Raw genomic sequence first — 25,636 nt, 5'->3', positions numbered from 1 at the left:
ATGTCTACACTTGATGTCTACACTTGATGTCTTGGTATCTATACCTTCATGTAACGTTTCCTTCATCAGGTAGAAAGTGTCCATATCCACCAACCACCCTTCAACAAGTTCAGCAGCTGTCTTTCCGTGTGTCTCGACTGATGGAGTGTGTCTCGACTGATGGAATCGCAAAGTCAAAAATTCCTGATTGATAATTTCGAGCCAGCATTTATTTGTCTACTGATGTATCGGCACTAACAGATGGGAAAAGGAAGCACTGGACAAATTCACATGGAGAGCAAACATAATGGAAGGGACCTGGATTGCAGATGGCAGCGTCTGGTTAAAAATGCCCAACTTGTGAAAGTAGATGTGTATCTAGGCTTGGCCTATGTAGTCATGATAAGTTGCAAAGAGAAAAAATTGTAAATATTTAAATAATAAATTATATTTTTTATGTACATTCAAGGCCTGGATCAGAAAAAAAAAAGAAAAAAAACTTACATAGGCCTAACATTCACTTTTGAAAAAAAACTGACAAAATACTGACTCTAGATTTTCACAGTCAAAAGTCACTTTTCATTTTGTAATACCATCACTTTATAAAAAAGTACAAAAGTAATAAAGTATCTAAGAAGCATATTGGAAATAATTGGATATGGAATCCCAATAAGTCACTAAGGCCGAATTGTATTGAGCTTATAGAAATTGAACACCTATTTTTAATTTTTTAGCATAAATTTTAAAAATACCTTTAAATGCGTTACAGGATTTCTTCTCATGGCATGAACCAAACTTGGCAACTAGAATACAAATGATTTTAAAAATGTTAAGAACATATTTGTGTACATGTTTGACTAATCAACTATATATTTGTAAGTTACCACAGACTCATTGATCAAGAGATCACGAAAACCGTAGTATAGATCCGCATCAAATTTCGTACACAGGTTCCCTTTACCTCTTTACCTCCTAAACACTCACTAAGAACTTTTTTTTGACTGATTCGGAACCTGAGGACCGCTATTTGCGAAAAACCGTAAGATTTCTATAAAATATGTTTTTCTTTTATTTTCTGTATTTTCCCAAAAAGCCGCAGTATAATTAGAAAGCATTTTTAAAAATTCTCATGAATTCCGTATTTTGAAAGCAATATTTTTTTTTTACCTTCAGTCTTTTTATCATTAGCGGTGGAGGGAGGGATAAGTAAAAGTGCCTGTATGTGTCGGGGGTGCATTATGAAGCGTGTCTTTCCAAATCAAGTCAAAAGCCTATGTGGGAGATATTACGATGCGCTGGTAAAAAAAAAAGTTCCAGAGAGAGAGAGAGAGAGAGAGAAGGAAAGAGAGCGGACCGTTAAATTTCATCGTAACAGGTCCTACACTAATTCACGACCTAAAAAAAAAGTATGTTAGGTTGATCGTTAAAATGTAGCCCGATTATAAAAATCCAAAAAGAAAAAAGAAAAGAAAAGAAAAGAAGGGTTGTTCCGGACATAATCAAAAGCCTGGGAACAAATCAACGGGCGTAGCCGGTGCGTACTGCTAGTTAATAAATATTAAGGGGTATATTACATTCATTGGATCTTGAATAAAAAAAACTGGTGTATTAGCGCCGACTAGATCCCAGACACCATCTTCTGAATAGAACTTTATAGAAAAGCCTCGTATGTCTCGCTCTGTGTCCGCAGTGCCATTTTCACTACCTGAAAATAGAACAATCAGAGACTTGCACTAAATGTTTCTTCTAGGAGAGAGAGAGAGAGAGAGAGATATTTGAAACTGTCAGGTTGACCCGAAGACTCTTTAAACTCTAGTAGATTAAGAACAGAAATTTTGAGATTTGTTCTATTTGGAAGAGATCCCAAGTCCGTGTATTTGTACAACACCGCTATTTTCAGTGATTAGGACGCTCTAGAGTCTTGACGCACGGCCTAGAAACGTGGCCGAAAGCCGAGCACACCGGGGACCCCGTCATCTTTATTCATTGTACCTCACTAACCGTGCGGGACTCGCCATATTGAAAAGGTCCTTTGAGGAATGGAGTGTGGATTGTGGATGGTTGTAGGGGTTCTCTTAGCACCCTGCACCCGTGCAATGGCAACCCTACGAGAGTCTTGGCTTACTGCCCTTTTGGTCTATTCATTTACTCTAACGACCGTTTCCCATCGGGCGCCACTACGAATCAAGGTTGCATACCCGAAGATAAGATAGATAGATGATAGATAGATAGATAGATAGATAGATAGATAATTACAAGTAGGCTTTACCTTATTTCTATTCTAAGACATACACAAACTAGTTTGAAATATATGCTGATGTGATTTTAGTTTACAATAAATCAAGCTCTTCCAACAAACACACACAATACTTTTTGTTTTCTGTTTCGGAAAGTATAGAGACATCAAGCCTCGATAACGTACTTACCAAAACTAGAAAATCGAACTGCCACTTGAGTTTTCTTGCCTTTATTGAAGATAGTTGTTTTGCAATATTTGGAAAAGTCCTCGGTCACTTCAAACTGACCAAATGCGCCTAAAAGAAATTAAATTATAAGTCAAACAGCTGAATAGCAAAACATTTCTAGCAAAAATCCTTTAAAAACATTTATGCAAACGGTTGATTATGTTTTCTAAAATAATGTTACAGAAAATTGTATTACTACATTAAGTATACTGGGTATCAAAGGGAAAAGTTTCTTTCTTCAGGCCTTGAAGGAGAGATTGGCCCTTTACAAAACAATAAAATCAATTAGATAATCATGCAAAAACATCAGTTAGGCCAGATTCACATTGGACAATCTTTATAACTATCAACTCATTAAATGAGTATTAATATTAATATTAACAATTTAATAATAATCATTGGCTTCACTAGCGGGGGTTGGGGGAGGGGTGCTTGCAGCACCGGGTGACACCCAAAAGGGCTGACTACCAAGTGAGAAAATTGCACTTTTGTAATAAATAATAGTTTTAAAAAATAAATTTCATTGGATAGAAACCCGAACAGGTTTAAGCACAATTTGAATATATCAATCTATATCGTGACATTATCGTCTATAGGGGTCTGAGTTTTTGGGACATCGGCACAATTTAGACCATGTCGTGCCCGTAATCCCTCAAGGGTTACTCTACCTTCATACCACAAGAGCTAAATTTTATATAGTTAAGCCATTAAAACCAAGGTACATTCACAGTTAAAATAGTAAAGGTAGTAAAACTTTAATAATTTAATAAAAAATCTATCGTAAATATTATATATTCACGATTTCTCAAATCAAACCTTCGCAGACAACCCCAACTCCCGGACGAAGCCCAGTACCTTCCCAGGGTCGACACTGGCGAACAGTGTTTTTAAGTTGTGCGCTCTAAAAAAAAAAGGTGGTTGCTCCTCTCTCTTCAGTCCTAAGTCTGGACATGGTCGTGCTTCCACGCCTTGTCAGACCCTTAGATGTGGGCCGCCACCTGACATCCGCCACAATCTGTTTGAGTTTGTTGTGGGTCTCAGCCTCCCACTGATCCTGCCACTCTCGATAGGTGGCAGAGGCAATACTCTGTTTCAGGTCCGAGCAGGGAATTTGGGTTCCAGACACTGCTTGATTTATGACTCTCTTTGCTTCTCTGTCTTCCATTTCGTTTCCCTCTATGCCGACATGGGAGGGGATCCAGATGAAGGTGACATCCCTTTGGTCAGTTTTTATTTGGTCCAAAAGTTTTAGGCTCTTATATAGCAATGGGATGTCAGTCTTCATCCGCCCCAACGCTTGCAATGCAGATCTGGAGTCGGAGCATATGTAGACATAATGGGGAAATAACTATGTTTGATTAATTGTAAAGACAGGAGTGATTCCCCTTACGAAGTTTATATACGGGCATGTAGACCGTTGCCACTTGCTCCTTAGTTACCAGCTTGACCACTGGACCTGTGTTGTGAACTGTATTTTTTTCCGTTAGTTATTGGTCGTGTGTCTTGGGGTACTTGGGAGAAGTGTGCCCTGCTCTGGAGATCTTTGGGCTAAATATATCTTTAGTCATTATTGTACTTTATATAATGTGATTAATTAGTAGATATAGCCTCAAATGATTTCCAGGCAGCATAGTTTTACCCTGATGTTATGCATCATGGGGTATTCCCAAACGTGACATATTTTTTTAGCATTGACTCTGAAAGATTCAACTCTGTAATGAATCATCAGATAGGCTTTACCGAACGGATGTCTATAAGTAGGATTCTATGAAGCTTGTAGGCTCATAGGTTTCCCTGAAGCTTATAGTTCATCATGACCCCCCTTTTTTTTTTGGCTGAAAGTGGCTGTGTTGGCCTGAAGCCTGTAACCCCAGAGTGGCCAAAAATGGTCGTGCTTTGACCTGAGGCATGTGACTTCATTTTTGTGTTTACACTAATGTGTGATTTCCCGGATTTGACAGTAGATTGTATATTTAGTTGCAACATGACAAGCGCGGTTTACCATACTATTTTTGTTTATTTTGTGTTGAGAAGGCCTGTGAGTTGATGACCATCTATTTACACATTTATTTTACTCATGTAAATAAACTTTGTATATATGTTTACCTGCGACTTTGTTAAGTCTTGTGTTGCATACATTAAGTGTATACCTAGAGGTTGTACTTAATAACCTAGGAAATACAGTAGGGGCCAATATGCAACTGGACGAACGTGCCAGCACACCTTTAACACTGATCTGTTGATCTAAAATACCTAAATCTAGATATAAGTCCAATTGAATAATTGTTCATGAACCTCTTTCAATATGTAACATAGACCATTTACTTAATTTGTGTGGTCAACATTCTTTTTTAAAACAATGCCTTAATGTTAGATTTTTGGTACAATTGAAATACTGTTTTCGCTCTGAAATGAAAGCCACCAGACACGCATCTCAGTAACTATTGCCCAATGTCTTAAATTTTACCAATCTTTACTTTACTTTCTTTTGGGTAGAAGTGTTGGTAAGACTGCGATTCACAAGAGTTCATTGAAACTAAAGAGTTAACTATTAACACAGTGGTGGCCAAGCTAGAGTTGTTTGATTTTTTTTCCTTTAGCAAACGCATGACCGTTAGCGCAAACTATTGCTGAGAAGATTCTTCTCAAAAAAAGAAACATGAAGAAAATGTCAAAGAACTATCTCAAATCGGGACTCACTATTGAACAAAAAAAGAAATAGACGTCAACTCTTGAGGACATTAATCGCTTGTTATGTTGAGCTTCAACTAGAAGATATTAAGATAGTTGATACATTAAAAGCAAGTCAAACCAAAACACTTTTATTTCAGCAACCGATTTCAGCAACCAAGCTCGTGTATCTAGCTAGTGTATCTAGCTAATGTATCTAGCTCGTGTATCTAGCTAGTGTATCTAGCTAATGTATCTAGCTCGTGTATCTAGCTCGTGTGTCTAGCTAATGTATCTAGCTAGTGTATCTAGCTCGTGTATCTAGCTAATGTATCTAGCTAGTGTATCTAGCTCGTGTATCTAGCTAGTGTATCTAGCTAGTGTATCTAGTTCGTGTATCTAGCTAATGTATCTAGCTAATGTATCTAGCTCGTGTATCTAGCTAATGCATCTAGCTAATATATGATAGGCTATAATTAATTGGGGAGAGGGAGTCTCATTCTCATGGTCTCAAGTAGGATTGAGACTTAATATTTGTAATATAAATTCGTAAAATAGACAAAACCTTTATAGAAACCTTTTTTTTCCATGCGTGAGAATGTTATTTCAATATTTAGGCCTAATCGTATAGGGAAACAGAATATATATTAAAATACTTTTTTTTTATTTTGATTTTTCTGTTTAACCTCTATCGCCTCAACGCACATCACCAAAGCAGCTTTCAAAACGTCCATCGCCTACCACAAGCATGGACAACGTAAACAATAATAATTATTGAAGACCTACCACTACAGGCTTTGACTGCAGCTATAGTGACAACTGAAATAGGAACCAATACAACAAATAATAGGACAAACACAAAGTGGAAGTCGAGAGAGAAGTGAAAAGACTCTCTACCTGCTCCTTTAGCTGACACAACTCTTTCTGGAATACGTTCTCTATTAAAATGTGCTAATTCTTCCAATAATACGGAATCTTGAAGTAAAATATAGCCAGTGGTACCAGTTGACAAACTAGTCGTTTTAGCATTCACTCCCAATGGCGCCCCTGACCCCGTTGTGACATTGCCGACAGGTGTCTGAAATATTGAAGAAATTTGTTGAACCACATTAAATCAATAACAATCATTTTAGATTGAAACAAATATATGACTTTCAAAAGTTAAAAAAAAAACAAAAAAACCTCCCTTATTTTTTAACCATTTTTAATGTTGTAACTCTGATTTGTGACTGTGATGCGCTCCGACACCTCGTACTGTAAAGGTGCAGTGGTAAGAACTAGAGATGAACGTTTACATTAGAGAAGAAGCAACGGAGTTCCGTCCAAGTATGGAGCTGATGGAGAAGCTACACTAAAGACACTGTTATAAGCTCTGTGTTTTTTTATGTCATGTTAATAAAGACATGTATTTGTTGTCTCCATTAGAGTTCTACAATAGTGAATAGTTGTAAAAATCATGTACAGTCATCCCGCAGTTATCGCGGTTAATAGGAACAAGAATCGGCCGCGCTATTATAATAAATTAAAAGACCGCGAAGTCAGCCTCTCATTTTGAACATGTTGATTTGAGCAGTACATTTAAACAGCTCACTACGAAGTTCTGGATCACTGACTTCAAAAGTTTATTGGTCCCTCAATCTCTCTTCCTTGAAGCATTGTATGCTTTCTCTTTGTTCCTGTCTGATGCCCGTCGAGAATTCCTTGAATAGTCGATGGGAAAATTCCAGCAATGACTCGGTTCTGCTCTGCTGTGACCTCGGAAATGTAATCTCTGCTTCCTGCACTTTTTACGATTACTTCAAACGCAGCGATAAGAGCATCAATAAAGAGCTTCTGGATCACTTCTGATTTGGATGGTTGCTATCTTTTCTTGACACGAGAGGTAAGGCCACGAATCTCTCGGGCGAAATCTTCTATTGAAAACTCATCATTTCTGCCATCCCCACTGAACTGTCTCATTTTTCTAGCAAGTTCTATGATGAAGTAAACGCGCTGGCAGGCCAGTTTCAGTGCTTCCAGTTCAGCTTATAAACGCGTCAACAGATCCATAGTGACACGTTCCATTGGGCGGCAAGCTGTCTCCACAAAGATCTGTCACTGGCAATGTCTGAAGTGTCTCCCCACCAGGTGTTCACTGTTCTGAAGTCCTCCATGATAGTGTGGCGTCAAGTTATACGAGGACGTTCTTGTTTGGCCTCTATATCATCGCATATTTTGGTATGCTCAGTTCATTTTGTCTCAGAACATGTCCAGCAAACCTCATGCGACGCTCTGTCACAACCTCACTAAGTGGTCAACTTCCATTTCGGCAAAGGATTTCCTTGTTTGAGACCCGATCTATATAAATGACTCCTAAAATCCGTCTTAGCCATTTTTGTTAAGCCACATTTAGTCTTTTCTCAATTTTAGCAGATGACTTCTGTGTCTCACATGCACATATGTTGCTGTTGGGATGATGATTGTGTTAAGAAGGTGTGTTTTTGTCGCGAGTCCAATGGCCTAGCTTGTCCAAGTAGGCCGCAGCCTTTGGAAAATACTCCCTGCCTTTCCTATTCGGCACGCTACATCATGGTAGGCATCCCCATCATTTGTTATGATACTGCCAAGGTATGTGAACTTGTCCAACTCTTCAAGCTTTGACTCGCCAAGACTGACGGGGGCACCCTTTGCCTTATATCCCACTCGCAAAATGTTAGTCTCATCCAAGTGTATGCGGAGGTCAAGTGGACTTCTACGTCTGTTTGTCACTTCTTTGTTCCGTTTGTCAGGAAGCAGATTCGGAAACTTCATACGATCCAACAGTGTTGTCTCCCTTCCTGACCCCATTCGTGCTACCATGTTTCTGTGGTGGGTACAGAAGACATAAACGATGGCCGCATAACTCGTAGGCCGATTTAGATCTATTGATTGTAGACTAAAGACCTGCAGCCATACGAAAACATACATTGTTGAACTAGGCACAATTTGCAATGGAGGCAAAGTAGGTCCAGTAACGTAAAGTCACTATAGGGACAAGTGATACCTGCAGAGTGGTCAGTGTCCAAATTTTTTTGCGTACACAAGGCGCCATATAGGGGAAACGGACATGTGGACGGTGCGGCCTGGAGAACTATCCCACCTCACTACACATATGTTATCATTAGAACATTATAGAATCAAATATCCCACCTCACTACACATATGTTATCATTAGAACATTAAAGAATCAAATATCCCACCTCACTACACATATGTTATCATTAGAACATTATAGAATCAAATATCCCACCTCACTACACATATGTTATCATTAGAACATTAAAGAATCAAATATCCCACCTCACTACACATATGTTATCATTAGAACATTAAAGAATCAAATATCCCACCTCACTACACATATGTTATCATTAGAACATTAAAGAATCAAATATCCCACCTCACTACACATATGTTATCATTAGAACATTAAAGAATCAAATATCCCACCTCACTACACATATGTTATCATTAGAACATTAAAGAATCAAATAGTATTAGTATAAATAATAGACCTAAAGAATCGTGCTGTAAATATGTTTTTTAGAACTCTTTTTTTTCTCAGAACAACTCTCCCTCCACAACAAGGTACATAACTCACCTCTGACAAAAGTTATTCTTCGCTTGATCTTTATCAATGTGCAAGTACGGTGGAGGTGAAAAAGAAGGGAGGATTTACTGCACAGGTCAATGAGAGTTTACTGCTCCTCGGATAACGCCTCAGTCAGGTGCTAGGGGCACTGGATGGTCGTGGGTAGCTTAGGATAGAGCTGGGTTCGCTGCAGCAGGCGGAGCTTCTGTAGAATGCGCAAGTATGGAGAGTTGTGACCTATGCATTGACTTCTGAGCAAAGACGCCCTTCCACCGTCAACAACAGGGTTACTGAAGTCTACAGCTCTGACCATGTTTCTTAGACCCTTTGTTGCAGAGTCCTTTGCAGAGTTCTTGCAGGTTTACCAAGGTAAGGCCACATTCTTCAGCTTCCTTGTCATTACCGTCGTCAGCTATCTCATCTTCTTCCTCACTCGCCGATCTTGTCATTTGGTCTGTTGGGGGTTCGAGTGGCACTTGAACTTAATGTGTTCACAATTATCAGATTTTGAATTGTGTGGGCACTCCCTGTCTTCTGCTGACGTGCGGGTAACTTTTGCGCCATAATTCCTCAATTTGGAATTGTTGAATAATCCACGAAGTATTGAGACCGCGATGAATGAACCGCAAAGTCGCGAGAGATGTGACTGGATTCTTAGGAAAAACTGTTTGCATAGTAAATTTGAAAAACTAAATGTTTTGCTTTCAGAAAATAAAAAAAAAGTAGCCGTTGCACTTTTTCTAGTTTTTACTGTCTAAACAGGACAGACGGGTAGATGGACGGACGGGCAGAAAGACCTTTTTCGATTTCCCTTTTCGGGGGCCGCTAAAAATCTAGACCCAGCCTTCTCGTGCATCAAATGTAAACAACTTCTCCGAAGGGAGATTGGACTTCAACCATGTTCTTACACGGAGAACAAGTGAACTGTCGAGACCTACTCAGACACCTGTTCATTTTATAGACAAGGCTCAAAGCATCTAAAGTGTGTGGACGTCGTTCGATGGAAGCCTACTTGTAGTGCTCTAGAGAGATCCATGTATTTCTTGACATGGCTTTTCGGAACTTGTGACTTTGTTCTACTTTGAATGTAGCTAATATTAATTTTCAAGTTCTAGTTTTCTAAAGATTTGTGTTAGTTAGAGATGACTTTTCAATCCAAGCGAAACATGAGTTTCCATAAAGTGAGGTCGCAAAATCAAAGAAATTCAAACTATAAAACTAAATACACAAAAACACTTTAATTTACACGAATAGTTTTTACCCGAAATTCGGAATACACTTGAAACTATGGGTATCAATGATATACACGAGTGCTAGTTCTCAGACTACATGTTACACTTCAGTCATTCATTACCCACCAACATTGGCATTCTATTTCTTTACTACCGATAAAAGAGTTGATAAACTACATCAGTGTTGAGAGATTTAACAAAATGACTGATTCCAAACAACTTTACCGTGTGAGCTTTTCTAAATTCATTTAATTGTTCCGAAGCTTTGTCCTTCAGGTCATCTACACACTTGACTTCTTGTTCCACTTCTTTTTTAACGCATTCTCGTTCGCATGGTTTATAGACTCCTGGACTGCTGCAAGGTTTACCAGGTCCTGAAGACTTCTTCACTGGCTTAGTGTCTGGACCAGCAGCTTTGGGCTCCTTGGCTTCATAGGGTTTATTTGTTTTTGCCGTTTTCAGTGCCATCATAGTTGGTGATAGAGAACATTCTTCCGTCACTGGTTCCAAACGTTTTTTCTCCTCTGCCAAAGCCAAAACAGTTGCAGCAAAAACTCTACCCTTTTTAAAGGTATTAATACCTAGAGACAAAAGGGAAAAAAAAACATATTTCACTTACAATCGGTGACCTGACAAAATAGCGCGGACAAAATAGTGCCGACAAAATAGCGCGAAATTTCCCGACAAAATAGCCCAAGACAAAATAGCCCTGACTAAAATATGATGTGTATAAAAGTAATGGATTATAGTAAGTGAAGGTCCTGGTCAGCATTTTTTGTTGAGGTCTTTCTCTTCTTCACTACACTATTAGATCTACAAGTGTGCCATCTTTACAGAGAAAGAGAAAAAAACTTTAAAATTGTATCTCATTCTCCTTTTCACCAATATTTAAAATGCATAGCTTGCTAAAAACATGATTTTGAAATGTGAGGATCCTTTTCAAGGACTAGGTATATGAGTTTGAAATGTGAGGACCCTTTTCAAGGACTAGGTATATGAGTTTGAAATATGAGGACCCTTTTCAAGGACTAGGTATATGAGTTTGAGTTTTGAGTTTTTTGGCACATCGACACATTTTAGGCCATGTCGTGCCCGTAATCCCTAAAAGGTTACTCTCCCTTCATACCACAAGAGCTAAATTGTATTTAGTTAAGTTATTAAAAACAAGGTCTATGTTGATATTGATGTGTTACACGTGTGTGTTATAATCAGAAATCTTGATTATCTGAGGCATCTCTCTTTGATCAAGCCAGGGCGTCTTTTGCCGCAAGATTGGCAAACTTAGGTGTGTCAGAATTAGTTAAGATGGCGATCACTTATGGAATGTTAGAGATCGAGTATAGGACAATGTACCTCAAACAAACAATTCGGTGGAGGGATGGTATCATGCAATTCATCTGTCTATTGAGGGCCAATCTCTCACTTCCTCAGAGGAGAATACTGAGAACAAGATTCTGAGGTACAATGCTGGAGAAGGAAGTCAAGCTGCAAGACAAAGTACAGCTCCAACTAAAAAGACGTCTTGCAGCTATACTTCCAAAGTACGGACACAAACCAAGGATGTGGAGTTTCTACGTGGCATTGCATACAATTTAACTTTGTGAAAGTTGTGTGTGTATGTGTGTGTAAATCTGACAAGTAGGCTATACTAATATCTTTAAGTGTTTTTGAAGTGCACTTTTGGACTAATAAATGCTACATTTTGCAATTATTTACTTAAGCATATTACATTTTGCATAATGTTTTCATTATCAAATTTTAAGATATCTAAAGTGTTTCCTGAAAAATGATTGAAAAAAAAAATGCTAACATTAAAATAAAAATATTGGCTCTATTCATGTTTTACGATACATAAAGTATTTTTTGCAAAATGACAGAAAAATATTTTTTTCGCGCTATTTTGTCGGCGCTAATTTATCCACGCTATTTTGTCGGGGTACCCTTACAATCGTATGTATATTTATTATATAAAGATTATTTCGTAGACTTATTATACCTAACATGGGCGTAGCCAGGATTTTTTTTCGGGGGGGGGGGTATTACCCCCGCCCCGCGGAAAAAAATTATATATATATGTGTGTATGTGTGTGTACATAATTAATCTTTATTACATTCTGACCCTTTCGGAAGACGTTTATTGTGCCCTAGAATAGGTTCTTCCTGAAATTAGTGGAAAACTTGTAGACTCCCCGCTCTTGCTAGCAAGGGTGTCTGGGGGAGCTCTCAGCGCTCCTCCAGCGCGGGTCCAAGCCCCGCCGCCGAGCACTATTTCTGGTATTGAAAGCCAACAAAATGCATATTCTGAGGTATCTACAGTGCATTATCTTGCTATTAAAAATTAGATTTAGACCTGATCTCTATAAATGACTCCTAAAATCTGTCATAGCCATCTTTGTTGAGCCACATGTAGTGTTTTTCAATTCCGGCAGATGTCTATTCACACTTTATTAATCTAGCCCAGCCACTGGTAGAAATGTGTACCCTCTCTCGACTACGCTCTTGGAATTACATGCCTGTATTTCGCTTTAGATTTTATATGGAAAAGGAAAGTTTTATCATCAAAATCATCTGTTAAAGGGTTTTAAACTAAAAACCCTGATAGGGTTTTTAAAAATCTCAAAACCCCTGGTAGAGGGTTTTTAACTCAAAACACCCTCGGCTGTGCTGTGGTAAGTGATGATTTAGTATTAAAATCTCACCTAAAATAAACAAAATGAAAGCAAAAAATCAGTCACTGAACTCCGTCCCTCCCCCCTGCGCGGGGGGGGGGGAGATTTCATTTCGGGGGGGGGGGGGGTTCACCCCTGGCTACGTCCATGATACCTAACCAAAAACAGATACACACCCACTGGGACAGACACAAGAAATGTTTTAGCGTTTGTTCATGAATAACTTACTGCATTGATAATGTACATTAAAACAAAACTAGCAAACTAGCTACGGGTTATTAGACCAACCATCCACATTAAGGGCTAATAAAGATTAAAAAAAGAAAAATATCACAAATAAGTGACAAAAAGAAACTATTATACTGTTGTAACCCTGCCTTGCACCAGTGCCTGAGGTGCGCACTAGCGGACTAGTGAACGTAAACAGGAAGACACTAGGAGAGAGAGAAGCACAGTGCATCAGGGATTGTGAAGAGTCTGAATGTTTGGGAAACTAAGAAGCCAACTTTTGTGCTGCCTGAAGGTTGTAGAAAGGGACCTTTGGCGAAGCGGGGAAGGCTGTCGTTGGTCCACATTCGGGTTGCTGTCTAAAGGACTGGTAAATTAGTAGCAAGACTCTGAGGAAGTTGAAGTATGTTATGTGTTTGTCCTAGTGAATAAACACCTGTCTTTATTTCCTGTTAAACTGTGTTGAGTTGCCTGCCTTTACGTTGAGTGCCCACCCAAGAGTTACAACAAATGGTGTCAGAAGTGGGATTTACGTAGCTCAACGAAAGGAAAGAATGACAATGCTGAGGAAGCTAGATGAACTGAGCTACAAACAGTTAAAGGAGGAGCTTCGAGCCAGAGAGCTAAAGATCGTTGGGGCCAAAGAAAAGATAAGAACCAAGTCCTGTCGGCCAAAGAAAAGATAAGAGCCAGTCTTCGACAGGACTTGGTTGATGAAGGTGAGGATCCCGAGACCTACCTGTTTGAGATAGAACCAGATATTGGTGAGGTGCTGAACACCATGCAAAACTGGTTATGTGAACTTTGTACCTTCCAGCATTCGATGAATCATTCTATGGACAAACTGATACGTAACATGCAAGGCCAGATCAATCCAGTAAGAGAGAGGAGTCCATCATTCAACAACAATGAACCGTTACTCATTCAAGACTGTGGCTGTACTGATAGTTACAAAGAATGCGTCAATCTTAACAAGAAAAACACAGATGAACAGAAAGAGACAGTCGAAGCATTAGAAGAAGTCTGCTACGCGACTGAAACTTTTGCTGTACCAGCTTTGAGTGCCACAACGACCCGGACAGAGCAGGACAACTTTAGGCCTGCGTTAGAGCCTGTCACTTTGGACCTTAAGGATCCCTGTCGATCTGCCAGTGTCTACGAGGGGAACTTGAATTTTGATTGTTGCATTCAGGCGGTTAGCAACATCTGTACATGCGGTGCTTTACGAAGAGAATGCAAATGTCAAGAAACCCATAAACAGGGTCTGAAACCAGTGGACTTCGATACTTCAGTTTTCACCAACGAGAGAGGCTCTGAAGGTGGTCAGAAGAACCCTGCAGCTGATGGACTTTTGCACATGAAACGTTGTAAAGGTGCCTTACAGACAATTCTCCCTGAGACGGCTGAGGCTGACAGTTTGTTAAACAGGGTGGCTTCATGTGGGTCTACAGCTCTTTCACGAGTCATCCTTAGAAAGGGCCTGATGAAGCGCAGTTCTAAATCAACTGCATTAACAACAACAAGAGCTGTCACTACCACTCTATGTGTCAGGTGGCTTACGCCAGCGACAACCGTAAGGATGGAGAGGCCACGTTTGCGACATCGTGTCAAAAGAAACTTGGTCAACTGGAGAAGGAGAAAACGGCACCTGCAGAGAGCAGTGTGGATCGCTTTGTGGGGAGCACGCTCCATGCAATCTGTGACTCCCACTGACCGACCTTCACCTGCATTGATCAACTGTGAACATATTTCTTTTCGGGACGAAAGACTAAGGTGGGGGTAGTGTTTTAACCCTGCCTTGCACCAGTGCCTGAGGTGCGCACTAGCGGACTAGTGAACGTAAACAGGAAGACACTAGGAGAGAGAGAAGCACAGTGCATCAGGGATTGTGAAGAGTCTGAATGCTTGGAAACTAAGAAGCCAACTTTTGTGCTGCCTGAAGGTTGTAGAAAGGGACCTTTGGCGAAGCGGGGAAGGCTGTCGTTGGTCCACATTCGGGTTGCTGTCTAAAGGACTGGTAAATTAGTAGCAAGACTCTGAGGAAGTTGAAGTATGTTATGTGTTTGTCCTAGTGAATAAACACCTGTCTTTATTTCCTGTTAAACTGTGTTGAGTTGCCTTCCTTTACGTTGAGTGCCCACCCAAGAGTTACAACAATACTTTGACAATACAAAAGACCTACTGTATTTACATCAAAGCTAATGTTACGCTTGATTGTACATTGTATGGTAAATTGGACCTAAATGGCAAAATTGAACAAGTTGGTAACAAGAAGTGTTTTTGATCTAGATACTAGATAAAATTCTAGTTAATAGTCTGACTGGCCAGCACCAAACAAACTTATAAACCATCTGCTTTCTATAAGGAAAATGGCATTGAACCCGACCAATGGACTACAATGTCAAAGAACATTTATTCAAATCTACAGGACATCACGTTTGCACTTGCCAGAAGTCAATTCACAGTCCAAATTGAAAATGTTTCAGTAACGTCACAGGAAGAGTTAATTAAGCTCAGCCTCATTAATAGCGATGCCGCGAAAAATAATTTCTCTTCATTGTCAGTTTACACAATTCTAAATTCTTCTTCTATTTTAAGGTGACCAGACGTCCCGATTTAGGTGTGACAGTCCCGATTTGGACCTTATGTCACGCTTTCCATAAAATGTCCGGGCGGGACATCCGCTTTCATAAAGAAAAGTCCATCAATATCACGCTTTTATTTTTTAATCTTTCTTAACCTTTTGACTAATAATTTAAAGTACCGCCCTGCAGCGTTTTCTTATTTCATGTTCGTTGCTTAGCAGGCTCCTGTGTTCGAGACATGGCCGTATGGCAGCATCTCTGCCTTCCTCTCTGAACTCAGCACGTTCTCTTTTGGCATAGTGTTGTGTCGCATTGTTTTTGGTTGATTCAGTTCATCCATTCCAGCATACAGTATTTCTTCTCTCGGCTTTCCTTTCTGTTCAATTCGATGACCGGGTAAGAAATGTCGTAGACAAAACGAACATCGAAGTTCATAGTGAGCTACAGACAGAGTTCCCGTTTAGAAAGAGAGCATGAAAAATCCACAATCACAGTGAAATGTCCATCACAGTTTTCTGTCGCACATGTGGATTAAACCAAACATCTGAATGCAGATCGTCATTTTCAAATGGAAGCTCCTAGTAAGCCTGCATTCAGGTACTTCTCCAACATTTAGTTGTCACAGTGCAGCCGCTAAAGGTACTTTTGCCTATCATCCCATAATAGCAGTTTTCTATCAATGGACTCCACTATGAAATTACTTAAAAATGTATGACCTAAAATACGCATGTGCAAGAACCAAATGTGAAGCAATTAATGTGTAAAAGTTTGGCCGATGAAGAAAGTCAAGAATCACGTTAGTGAGGCCCAGTTGTTGACAAGGTTCACTGATGCTTTGAGCGCACAATAAAGTGAAATACAATTCTTTGTGCCACCCTTCGCAGAAATCTTAAAAGAAAAAAAAAGTAAATTCGTTGATTTAGAATATAACACAATTTCAGGCTATGGAAAGACTGGGTGGCTGGCTCTGAAGTCTTCGGTGGAGAGACTATTTAAATTATATCCTGCTTTGAAATCATAATTCTTTTCAAAAGAGAGTGTCCCACTATAATCAAAAGCTTCTGTGAAAACCCGTGTTCTGAATTGTGGCTGCATTTTGTATACAACATAGCGGCAATATTTCATGCAGCTGTTCTGTTTATTGAGGGACAGAATGTCAGTGCTCTTGAAGTATTTTCTTCCATCGACGAATTGGTTCAGAAATGCACGAAAAGAAAACTTGAAAAGGTTCCTCTTCAAAGGAGTACGCATGCGACCTTCTGTCTGTAAGTCGCGAGTCGGTTAGAAAAAGTGATGTAGCCCAATAGCAGAGAAAAAAAGGAAAACATTTTGACGAAAATTGTGCCGAGTATCCCAGAGAGAGAAGCGGCTGATTTGACAAATTAACGCTATTAGATGGATCGCACAGAAAGATGATCTATCTTAGAAAACGTTTCAGAAAGCCTGTAGTTACTTCAATTATTATGTGTGTGCTTAGATTGTGTGTGCGCATTGTGATGTACTCACGTCTACGTTGTTAAGAGCTCTAAAAATAATTCTAAGTCTGTTCTATTTAAACCCCATAATCAACATGTGTCACGCTTTCGCTCCCCTGAATCTTGCTTAAGACTGTCACGAGAATTTCTAATCTGTTGAAACAGAAACGAGATCAACTTTAACGCCAACGTTGACTTGTTTGCTACATCAATATGTTATGTTGTTACAATACTATCTTGGACAATACATTACATTCTACTGCAAATACTGATTATATTCTTAAAGATAACCTTCACCCATTAAACCACTATTACATAAGATCTGAACGAAGTGGTCTTCTCCTTTCTATTAGAACAGAAAGATTTAAAAACTCCTTCATCCCACTGTCGGTCAGAGTGTTACAAGATCATCTGTCATCATCGAGAAGTTCATACAAGTCTAATTCATAAAGCGCTGGTTGTGAGAAAGCCAAAGAGATTTTAGAAATAAAAATAGAAAAATCTCCATTTGAGTTTGGGTCAGGATGTTGTAATTTTACAATCACAAAAAGAGATATAAGACACCGATAGCAAAGACAAAAACAAAAAACTCTTTTGTTCCCCTGGCACTCAAATAATTAAATACAATTCAATTATCTGATATAAACAATTCACATGTAGTATGATGTAGATCTAAATTGAGTTATGCATATGTATGCCTACTTTCGTGCGCTGGATCTATATGTAGGTCTACTTCTAGAATGGAATTATTTCTTTAGCTCAGAATATATTGAAAGTTTCTAGATCATCTAAGACACTAGATTCTAAGAATGTAGATTTTACGGTGATCACCTCTATAGGCTACATTTGGATCTATATCTAGGCCTACTACTATAATCTAGGCTACTAGATCTATATGTAAACGGTGGACACTAGATCTAGATCTAATGTAGATCTAAATATATAATTATAGATACATCATACAGACTCTAGATTTACCCTCTATGATACTCTATCTAGACTCTTAATATTATTATATCTAATAGATCTAGATTAAGACAATTATGTTGCCTAAGGAATTTAACAACGAAGATCTAGGCCTATCTCTTATACAATACAGATCTTCATATAGATTTACGTTGCTAAAAATCTACAAACATTTACCTTTGGAAAGAAATCGAATAAAATACATGGTTTTAACAATGATAAAAGGCAACAAGTACGTTAAGTGAACTGCAGAGAGATGCTTCAAGCTGAACGCACCAAAACACTGTTACGTCATTATTCTGCGACTCTGTTCAATAAAGAATGTGTTTCAAACGTGCAGTTAAAGCCACAAACCTTGATCTATAGCAGTGGTCTTCAACGGGGGCGCTATCGCCCCCTAGGGGGCGTTTTCGAGAATTTGGGGGGTGCTGAAAGCCAAAGGGGCGGTAAGGGGTCGCTGGGCACAAAAAGGGGCGTTAAGGGGGCGCTGGACATAAAGGCGGAAAGAAGAAACTAAAGGTGCACTGGAACAAAAAAAAATAAATTAAAATTCTTCAAAATTAAAGCTGGCAAACTAGAGATAGACAAATTATAGTTACCTTGCTTCTAATTTAAGAACAGAAACAGCGTTAGAAATTGAGTTCGGGAATCCCATTTTCTATTTTGTAATTCTTACTCTTTTACTGTAATAAGAGGGTATCTAGTGTCCTTGGATCTTGCGCGCATAAACGTCTATGATTTGATCAACAAAGTAGGTAATACGCCTTTTAGGTAATAGTTTATTTTATCTACAGATGTTAATATATTGATGTGTAAATGTTAAATGAAAAAAAAAAGGTTAAAGCTAACATTCAAATAGAATAATTTGAACTTTTTTTAAAACAAAAAAACATTGTGAAAGTGTTGTTACGAAAAATCACTGGCATGTGGCTTTACATTAGTAAGAGTTGTACTGAATTGCCACTAGATAAAAAGTATGTTCTTCTTTGAATGACGGCATTTTCAGATGAGGTTATGAAACCAAGTCGGCTTCACGAACATATAACAATATCAAAATTTTTTTTTTATAAACATATGTTACACAAAAAGACTTTTTTTTCTATTAGTGATGAAATATTATCTCAAAATTGTCTAGTTATGTAGGTTATGGCGACATATAGGGAACCATCAGTGGTTGGACGTTACAATGACCTTATCAGTAATATAGAATAAAGAACAGATCTATTCACTATTCACCTTGTGATTTATGATACACAAGAAAAGTTTAGCCCGCAATTTCATTTCTATTTGAATGTAATTATAACATTGTAAATAAAATACAAACCCAAGCCGAAAATAATCTAATCTTTCAATTATTTTGTGAAACAAATAATGAAAAGATATTAGACTCTTGTTGTAAACTGAAGTTCCTGGATTTCGAAAGGGGTTTGCTATTGCTCGTTTGGTTAAATACACATTTTTTAATTTTTGTTTTTGAGACACTGGAAGATTCAACGGTTGGCGATGACTTAAAGCAGGCTAAAAAAATGTTTGACATGGTAGGCATCTCATACAAATGAATGAAACGAACTTCTGACTGCTAGGAAAGAAAATGTACGTTCATTGATTATCTCATTTGTTTTCTTTTATCGAGATATTAAATATAATTTAAAGAGTTTTACAATCTCACATAACTTATTTGTTGACAAAGGAATTACTACCTAAGGACACCGATATCTATGCAATATTCACATAATAATGCTCTATGAAGAAATTACTATTCGCTTCTAAAATAATAAAAAAAAATATAAATGACAATTATTAAACATCTGTTACTGATGTTCAAATTGAATTGCAGGAAAAAATAGATTTACAAAATTATGTCTTCAGTAAAAAAGAATGTGGACATAGGAGGCACACAGTGGCGTTGCTAGGGTGGGGGAGGGAAGGGGGAGAATTTGAAATTCCCCCGTGCCCCCACTTGAGGGTGGGGCGCCCCAAATGAATGTTTTTTAATGAATTAAATTAAATATTACGCAAAATGCAGGGGCCCCCAGAGATGTCAAGCCCCCTTGGCCCCCAAACGACAGAAAATTTCAAGCTACACCTCTGGAGGCACAACAGAGATGTGGCTGCATTTAAATGTTTCAGTAAAATTCCAAAACTAAGGTTGAAAATGGAATTATGTTTTAGCTTTTCCATCACATACATGGTTAACCTAGATTTAGTGCGTAACAAACTTAATGAATAAGCAAAGAAATAGACTGGAAGTAGCCACTAGAGGAGACCTTCACCCTGCTTTGACTAATTTAAAGCTTGAAATTTCTCATATTGTCAGACTGCACTGTGACTGCAGGAGGCAAAAGGTTCCCATTAGCTTTTAATTTCTTTTTGTAATGAATTCAGCAATAATAAAGCAAATATTAAAAATTAAAACTAAATTTACAATTAAACCTAAAAACAGTAGGCCCTAATATTCAAAAATTTAAAAGAGGACTATTCCTAGGATTTAAAAGAAAGTTATGACAATAAGATTAATTTTTGTGTGTAATTACTGCAAATTATTTAACATAATTTTTGTATAATGATAATGTTGGCTGTTTATGCCTTCAATTCCGAAGATTACGGCTGAGTGAAATGTTTTACATAACTACGCAAACACAAATTTTGTGCAGACATAGCCGTTGTCTGCTGGCGTTCTATTTTAGTTCTTTCCGTCTTTTGCGACTGTCTTCAATAATTGGCTTTTCTTGGAGTCTCAAATGTTTGTTCCGTAGATTTTGTGAGAGCTTTTAAAATGTCTCTCTCAGAGGCCACCTGCTGCCAGAGAATGCTGCCAGGTACCCTAGTCTATGCCAGTAAGGGCGAAATGGCGCTTGAATGGATCTTTATAACGCTTACGGGGGGCACTTCTGTAACTCCGTCCTCCTCTAAGCTCGCCAAAGAAGATCGCCTTTGGCATGCGGTCGTCTCCCATGCGAGATAAGTGTTATAGACAGCATACAATGAATAAATAGATGACATTTTGTTCCAATTTGCCTTCTCACGCTTCTTTATAAGTGTTTTTCTTAGAGGGGGGCGCTGGCCGATTTTTTAAAAGAAAAAAATACGAAAAGGGGGCGGTTGGCCAAAAATGGTTGTATACCATTGATCTATAGCTTATATTGATATGGAATCTGTGTGAGCCCCATAGGTGTATTAAGGGTGGGAGCAAATGGGTGCATCGTGCCCCTGGCGCCACTCGAAGTGAACGCACAATAAGATAAACACGATTTTCATAATTTTTTTTTTTAAATTGTGTTTGGAAAAAACATTGGTAATAAACAAACATTGTCACATAATTACTTTTTAAAGACCTTCATTCAACTCGTACCTTCTTGAAAACTTCTGGAAAAAACCTGGACACAGATCTCGAAAACGGCTCTAACAATTTTTTAAAGAAATTTTGCAGATGATATTTATCGTTGTGAAAGGAATAACAAGCTTCTTGGTCATACTGGGAAAACTCTAATTCAACCAATTATGATTTTTGAAAGTATTGAAAAAAATAATTTCACTAGAGTACTGCAAATGTATATCTTGAATAGATTACGTCTTACCATAGACTATATATATGTAATAATAGAGTCTATGGTCTTACATCTAGGCGGAAAAATTAATGTTCGGAAACATTTTGCGCACCGTCAAGATTTAAGGGCTTATCATTAGAATGTTGTTACCATAGACATAGAAGAGAGCACCTGGTTGCATGCGTCTTCAGAACGAGACAGCCGGAGGGGGTCACTCGTAAAGGCCGCGGGATATACATTTGAGAGCAAAAGAAAATTTGCTGCCGAGGACAGACGCAGAGGGCGAAATTAATCGACCACCAGAGGACAATGGGTATGCTTGCAAATGATGTGGCAAATATGTGGGTCACAGCTGGGGCTGCGTAGCCACGGGAATTACTGAATTTTACGTTCAACTTCGGACTCGAAGACAATCCTTATTATTATTGTTAGAACTCTGCCATGCGCATCGCCATTCAGGCTAGTGCAGAAGGTGCGCACTTCTAGAAACCAAACTGAGAAGGATGTCAACATTGGGAAGAGGAGAACGATTTCCGCCCAAGTCTAGAGCGGAAGTAAAAAGACTGTGCTTGAGATAGATGTTGTTATAATGTATTTCCTGTGAATAAACATCACTGCCTCCTTGAGTTGCCTCCCTTAAGTTATTACATTATTATATGTCTATGGTTGTAACTCTGATTTGTATCTTTGTAATGCGCACCGACATCTCGTTCTGCGAAAAATGCACTACTATGAACTAGATTAGAAAGGAATCAAGAAGTGACGTCCAAGACAAAAACCTATAAAGAGACTGTGCTCAAGGCAGACATTGGTACTGTTTGTGAGGTCCTCTTGTGAAAGAACATCTGTATATCGATGAGTCGCCTGCCTGGTATGGCAATCTGAGCATTAAAAATAGGAATAAACTTAATAGAATCCTCAATGCTGCTGGCAAAATCATTGGCAAAGAACAAACCCCATTTGGGCAGTTGTTTGAGACAAACATCTATAAAAAAAGCTAACAAGATCCTCGAAATAAAGAATCACCCTTTGTGTCAGGATTTTGTGATTTTACCATCACAAAAGAGATACAAGACACCGATAGCAAAGACAAACAGACACAAACACTCTTTTGTTCCCCTGGCAATCAAATCATTAAATAAGAACAATCTGGTATAAACTTTGTCACATGTAATGTAAATTATGAGTGAGTCTGGTGTGAATGTACACTTTGGTTTCTTATAGTTATAATGTTTTTTGTTTGGTGTAATGCACAAATTGTAAGACAAATTTCCTTACGGATAATAAAGATTATTATTATTATTATTATTATTAAGTTATTACAATATTATCAAGGCTAGTAGATTTGTACTAGAGATGGGAATCGAAACCAGCTTTTAAAGTTTGGTTTCGGTTCGGTTCGATCAGATTTAAGTTCAAGTTCGGTTCGATGACGAGTATAGTTTGGATTCGGTTCGGTAAGATGTAAAGATAGGGTTCAGGTTTGGTTCGATGATATGAAATTAGGTAATGGCAAAAACTATGTGCCTGTAATAATGTTTAATTTAATTATTTATTATGTATGCCAAACCTCATTTGGCCTGTGGGCCATTTTCCGACACTCGTGTCGCGGGCCACTAAAGAGAAAATATACAAAAAATGACTAATTTTTTTTTCAAAGCACTTTTATTAGAAACCCGTGGATAATTAAAAAAAATCCCTTTCCAGACCTTGCAGAAGATGTTAAGGTCATCTGTTTCTGTGACCCACGCTAAAGAGGGTGTCATGTAACCAGCACAACGTCCAATCGCCTTTACTTTCCCAACTAATCTTAGCTACCCTTTAAGGTTGGGTAGATTCAGAGTCGCCCTAAAGATTCCGAAATTAAAAATTCCAGTCTTCCACAGAATTCAAAACCGGGCCTCTCGGTTCGGAAGCCAAGCTCTTTACCACTCAGTCACCACGCCTTGTCGTGGATATAGGACCTAATACTTACACTACTTCATGGGATATAGGACCTAATACTTAAACCACTTCATGGGATATAGGACCTAATACTTACACTACTTTATGGGGTATAGGACCTAATACTTACACTACTTCATGGAATATAGGACCTAATACTTACAATACTTCATGGAATATAGGACCTAATACTTACACTACTTCATGGAATATAGGACCTAATACTTACACTACTTAATGGAATATAGGACCTAATACATACACTACTTCATGGGGTATAGGACCTAATACGTACACTACTTCATGGGATATTGGACCTAATACTTACACTACTTCATGGGATATAGGACCTAATACTTACACTACTTCATGGGATATAGGACCTAATACTTACACTACTTCATGGGGTATAGGACCTAATACTTACACTACTTCATGGGATATAGGACCTAATACTTACACTATTTCATGGGATATAGGACCTAATACTTACACTAATTCATGGGATATAGGACCTAATACTTACACTACTTCATGGGATATAGGACCTAATACTTACACTACTTCATGGGATATAGGACCTAATACTTACACTATTTCATGGGATATATGACCTAATACTTACACTATTTCATGGGATATAGGACCTAATACTTACACTACTTCATGGGATATATGACCTAATACTTACACAAAATCATGGAATATAGGGCTTAATACTTACACTACGTCATGGGATATAGGACCTAATAATTACACTACTTCATTCATGGGATATAGGACCTAATACTTACACTACTTCATGGGATATAGGACCTAATACTTACACTACTTCATGGGATATACGACCTAATACTTACACTACTTCATGGGATATAGGATCTAATACTTACACTACTTCATGGGATATAGGACCTAATACTTACACTACTTCATGGGGTATAGGACCTAATACTTACACTACTTCATGGAATATAGGATCTAATACTTACACTACTTCATGGGATATAGGACCTAACACTTACACTACTTCATGGGGTATAGGACCTAATACTTACACTACTTCATGGGATATAGGACCTAATACTTACACTACTTCATGGAATATAGGACCCAATACTTACACTACTTCATGGAATATAGGACCTAATACTTACACTACTTCATGGGGTATAGGACCTAATACTTACACTACTTCATGGGGTATAGGACCTAATACTTACACTACTTCATGGGATATAGGACCTAATACTTACACTATTTCATGGGATATATGACCTAATACTTACACTATTTCATGAGATATAGGACCTAATACTTACACTAATTCATGGGATATAGGACCTAATACTTACACTACTTCATGGGATATAGGACCTAATACTTACACTACTTCATGGGATATAGGACCTAATACTTACACTACTTCATGGGATATAGGACCTAATACTTACACTAGTTTATGGGATATAGGACCTAATACTTACACTACTTCACGGGATATAGGACCTAATACTTTCACTAGTTTATGGGATATAGGACCTAATACTTACACTACTTCACTACTTACTACTACTACATCCCTAACATTAAAGAAGATTACCCAACACAAATGTAAGTTCTCAATTAGACACCTAAACACTATAGGACCTAATACTTACACTACTTCATGGAATATAGGACCTAATACTTACACTACTTCATGGAATATAGGACCTAATACTTACACTACTTCATGGGGTATAGGACATAATACTTACACTATTTCATGGGACATAGGACCTAATACTTACACTACTTCATGGGATATAGGACCTAATACTTACACTACTTCATGGGATATAAGACCTAATACTTACACTACTTCATGGGATATAGGACCTAATATTTACACAAGTTCATGGAATATAGGGCTTAATACTTACACTACGTCATGGGATATAGGACCTAATAATTACACTACTTCATTCATGGGATATAGGACCTAATACTTACACTACTTCATGGGGTATAGGACCTAAATACTTACACTACTTCATGGGATATAGGACCTAATACTTACACTACTTCATGGAATATAGGACCTAATACTTACACTACTTCATGGGGTATAGGACCTAATACTTACACTACTTCATGGGATATAGGACCAAATACTTACACTACTTCATGGAATATAGGACCTAATACTTACATTACTTCATGGAATATATGACCTAATACTTACACTACTTCATGGGATATAGGACCTAATACTTACACTAC

General features: G+C 38.2%; 1 protein-coding gene across 1 annotated transcript in view; it reads right to left on the bottom strand.

The window, feature by feature from the left end:
* Positions 1–18,207, bottom strand: part of LOC106069719 (catalase-like) — a 40,591-nt gene extending 22,384 nt beyond the window's left edge. The window contains exons 1-6 of the mRNA XM_056033566.1: positions 18,057–18,207; positions 10,182–10,537; positions 6,012–6,192; positions 2,406–2,513; positions 1,554–1,684; positions 732–782 (exon numbers count right to left, since the gene is read on the bottom strand). Coding sequence (XP_055889541.1) covers positions 732–782; positions 1,554–1,684; positions 2,406–2,513; positions 6,012–6,192; positions 10,182–10,537; positions 18,057–18,084 — 855 coding nt within the window. The 5' untranslated portion in view covers positions 18,085–18,207. The remainder of the gene's footprint in view (positions 1–731; positions 783–1,553; positions 1,685–2,405; positions 2,514–6,011; positions 6,193–10,181; positions 10,538–18,056) is intronic.
* Between the last annotated feature and the right edge of the window lie 7,429 nt (positions 18,208–25,636).

Source organism: Biomphalaria glabrata, chromosome 6 (assembly GCF_947242115.1).
Source record: "Biomphalaria glabrata chromosome 6, xgBioGlab47.1, whole genome shotgun sequence".
In the NCBI taxonomy this organism is placed as follows: domain Eukaryota; kingdom Metazoa; phylum Mollusca; class Gastropoda; family Planorbidae; genus Biomphalaria; species Biomphalaria glabrata.
Note: the sequence above shows the minus strand (reverse complement) of the source record. Positions and strands in the feature narration are given on the sequence as shown.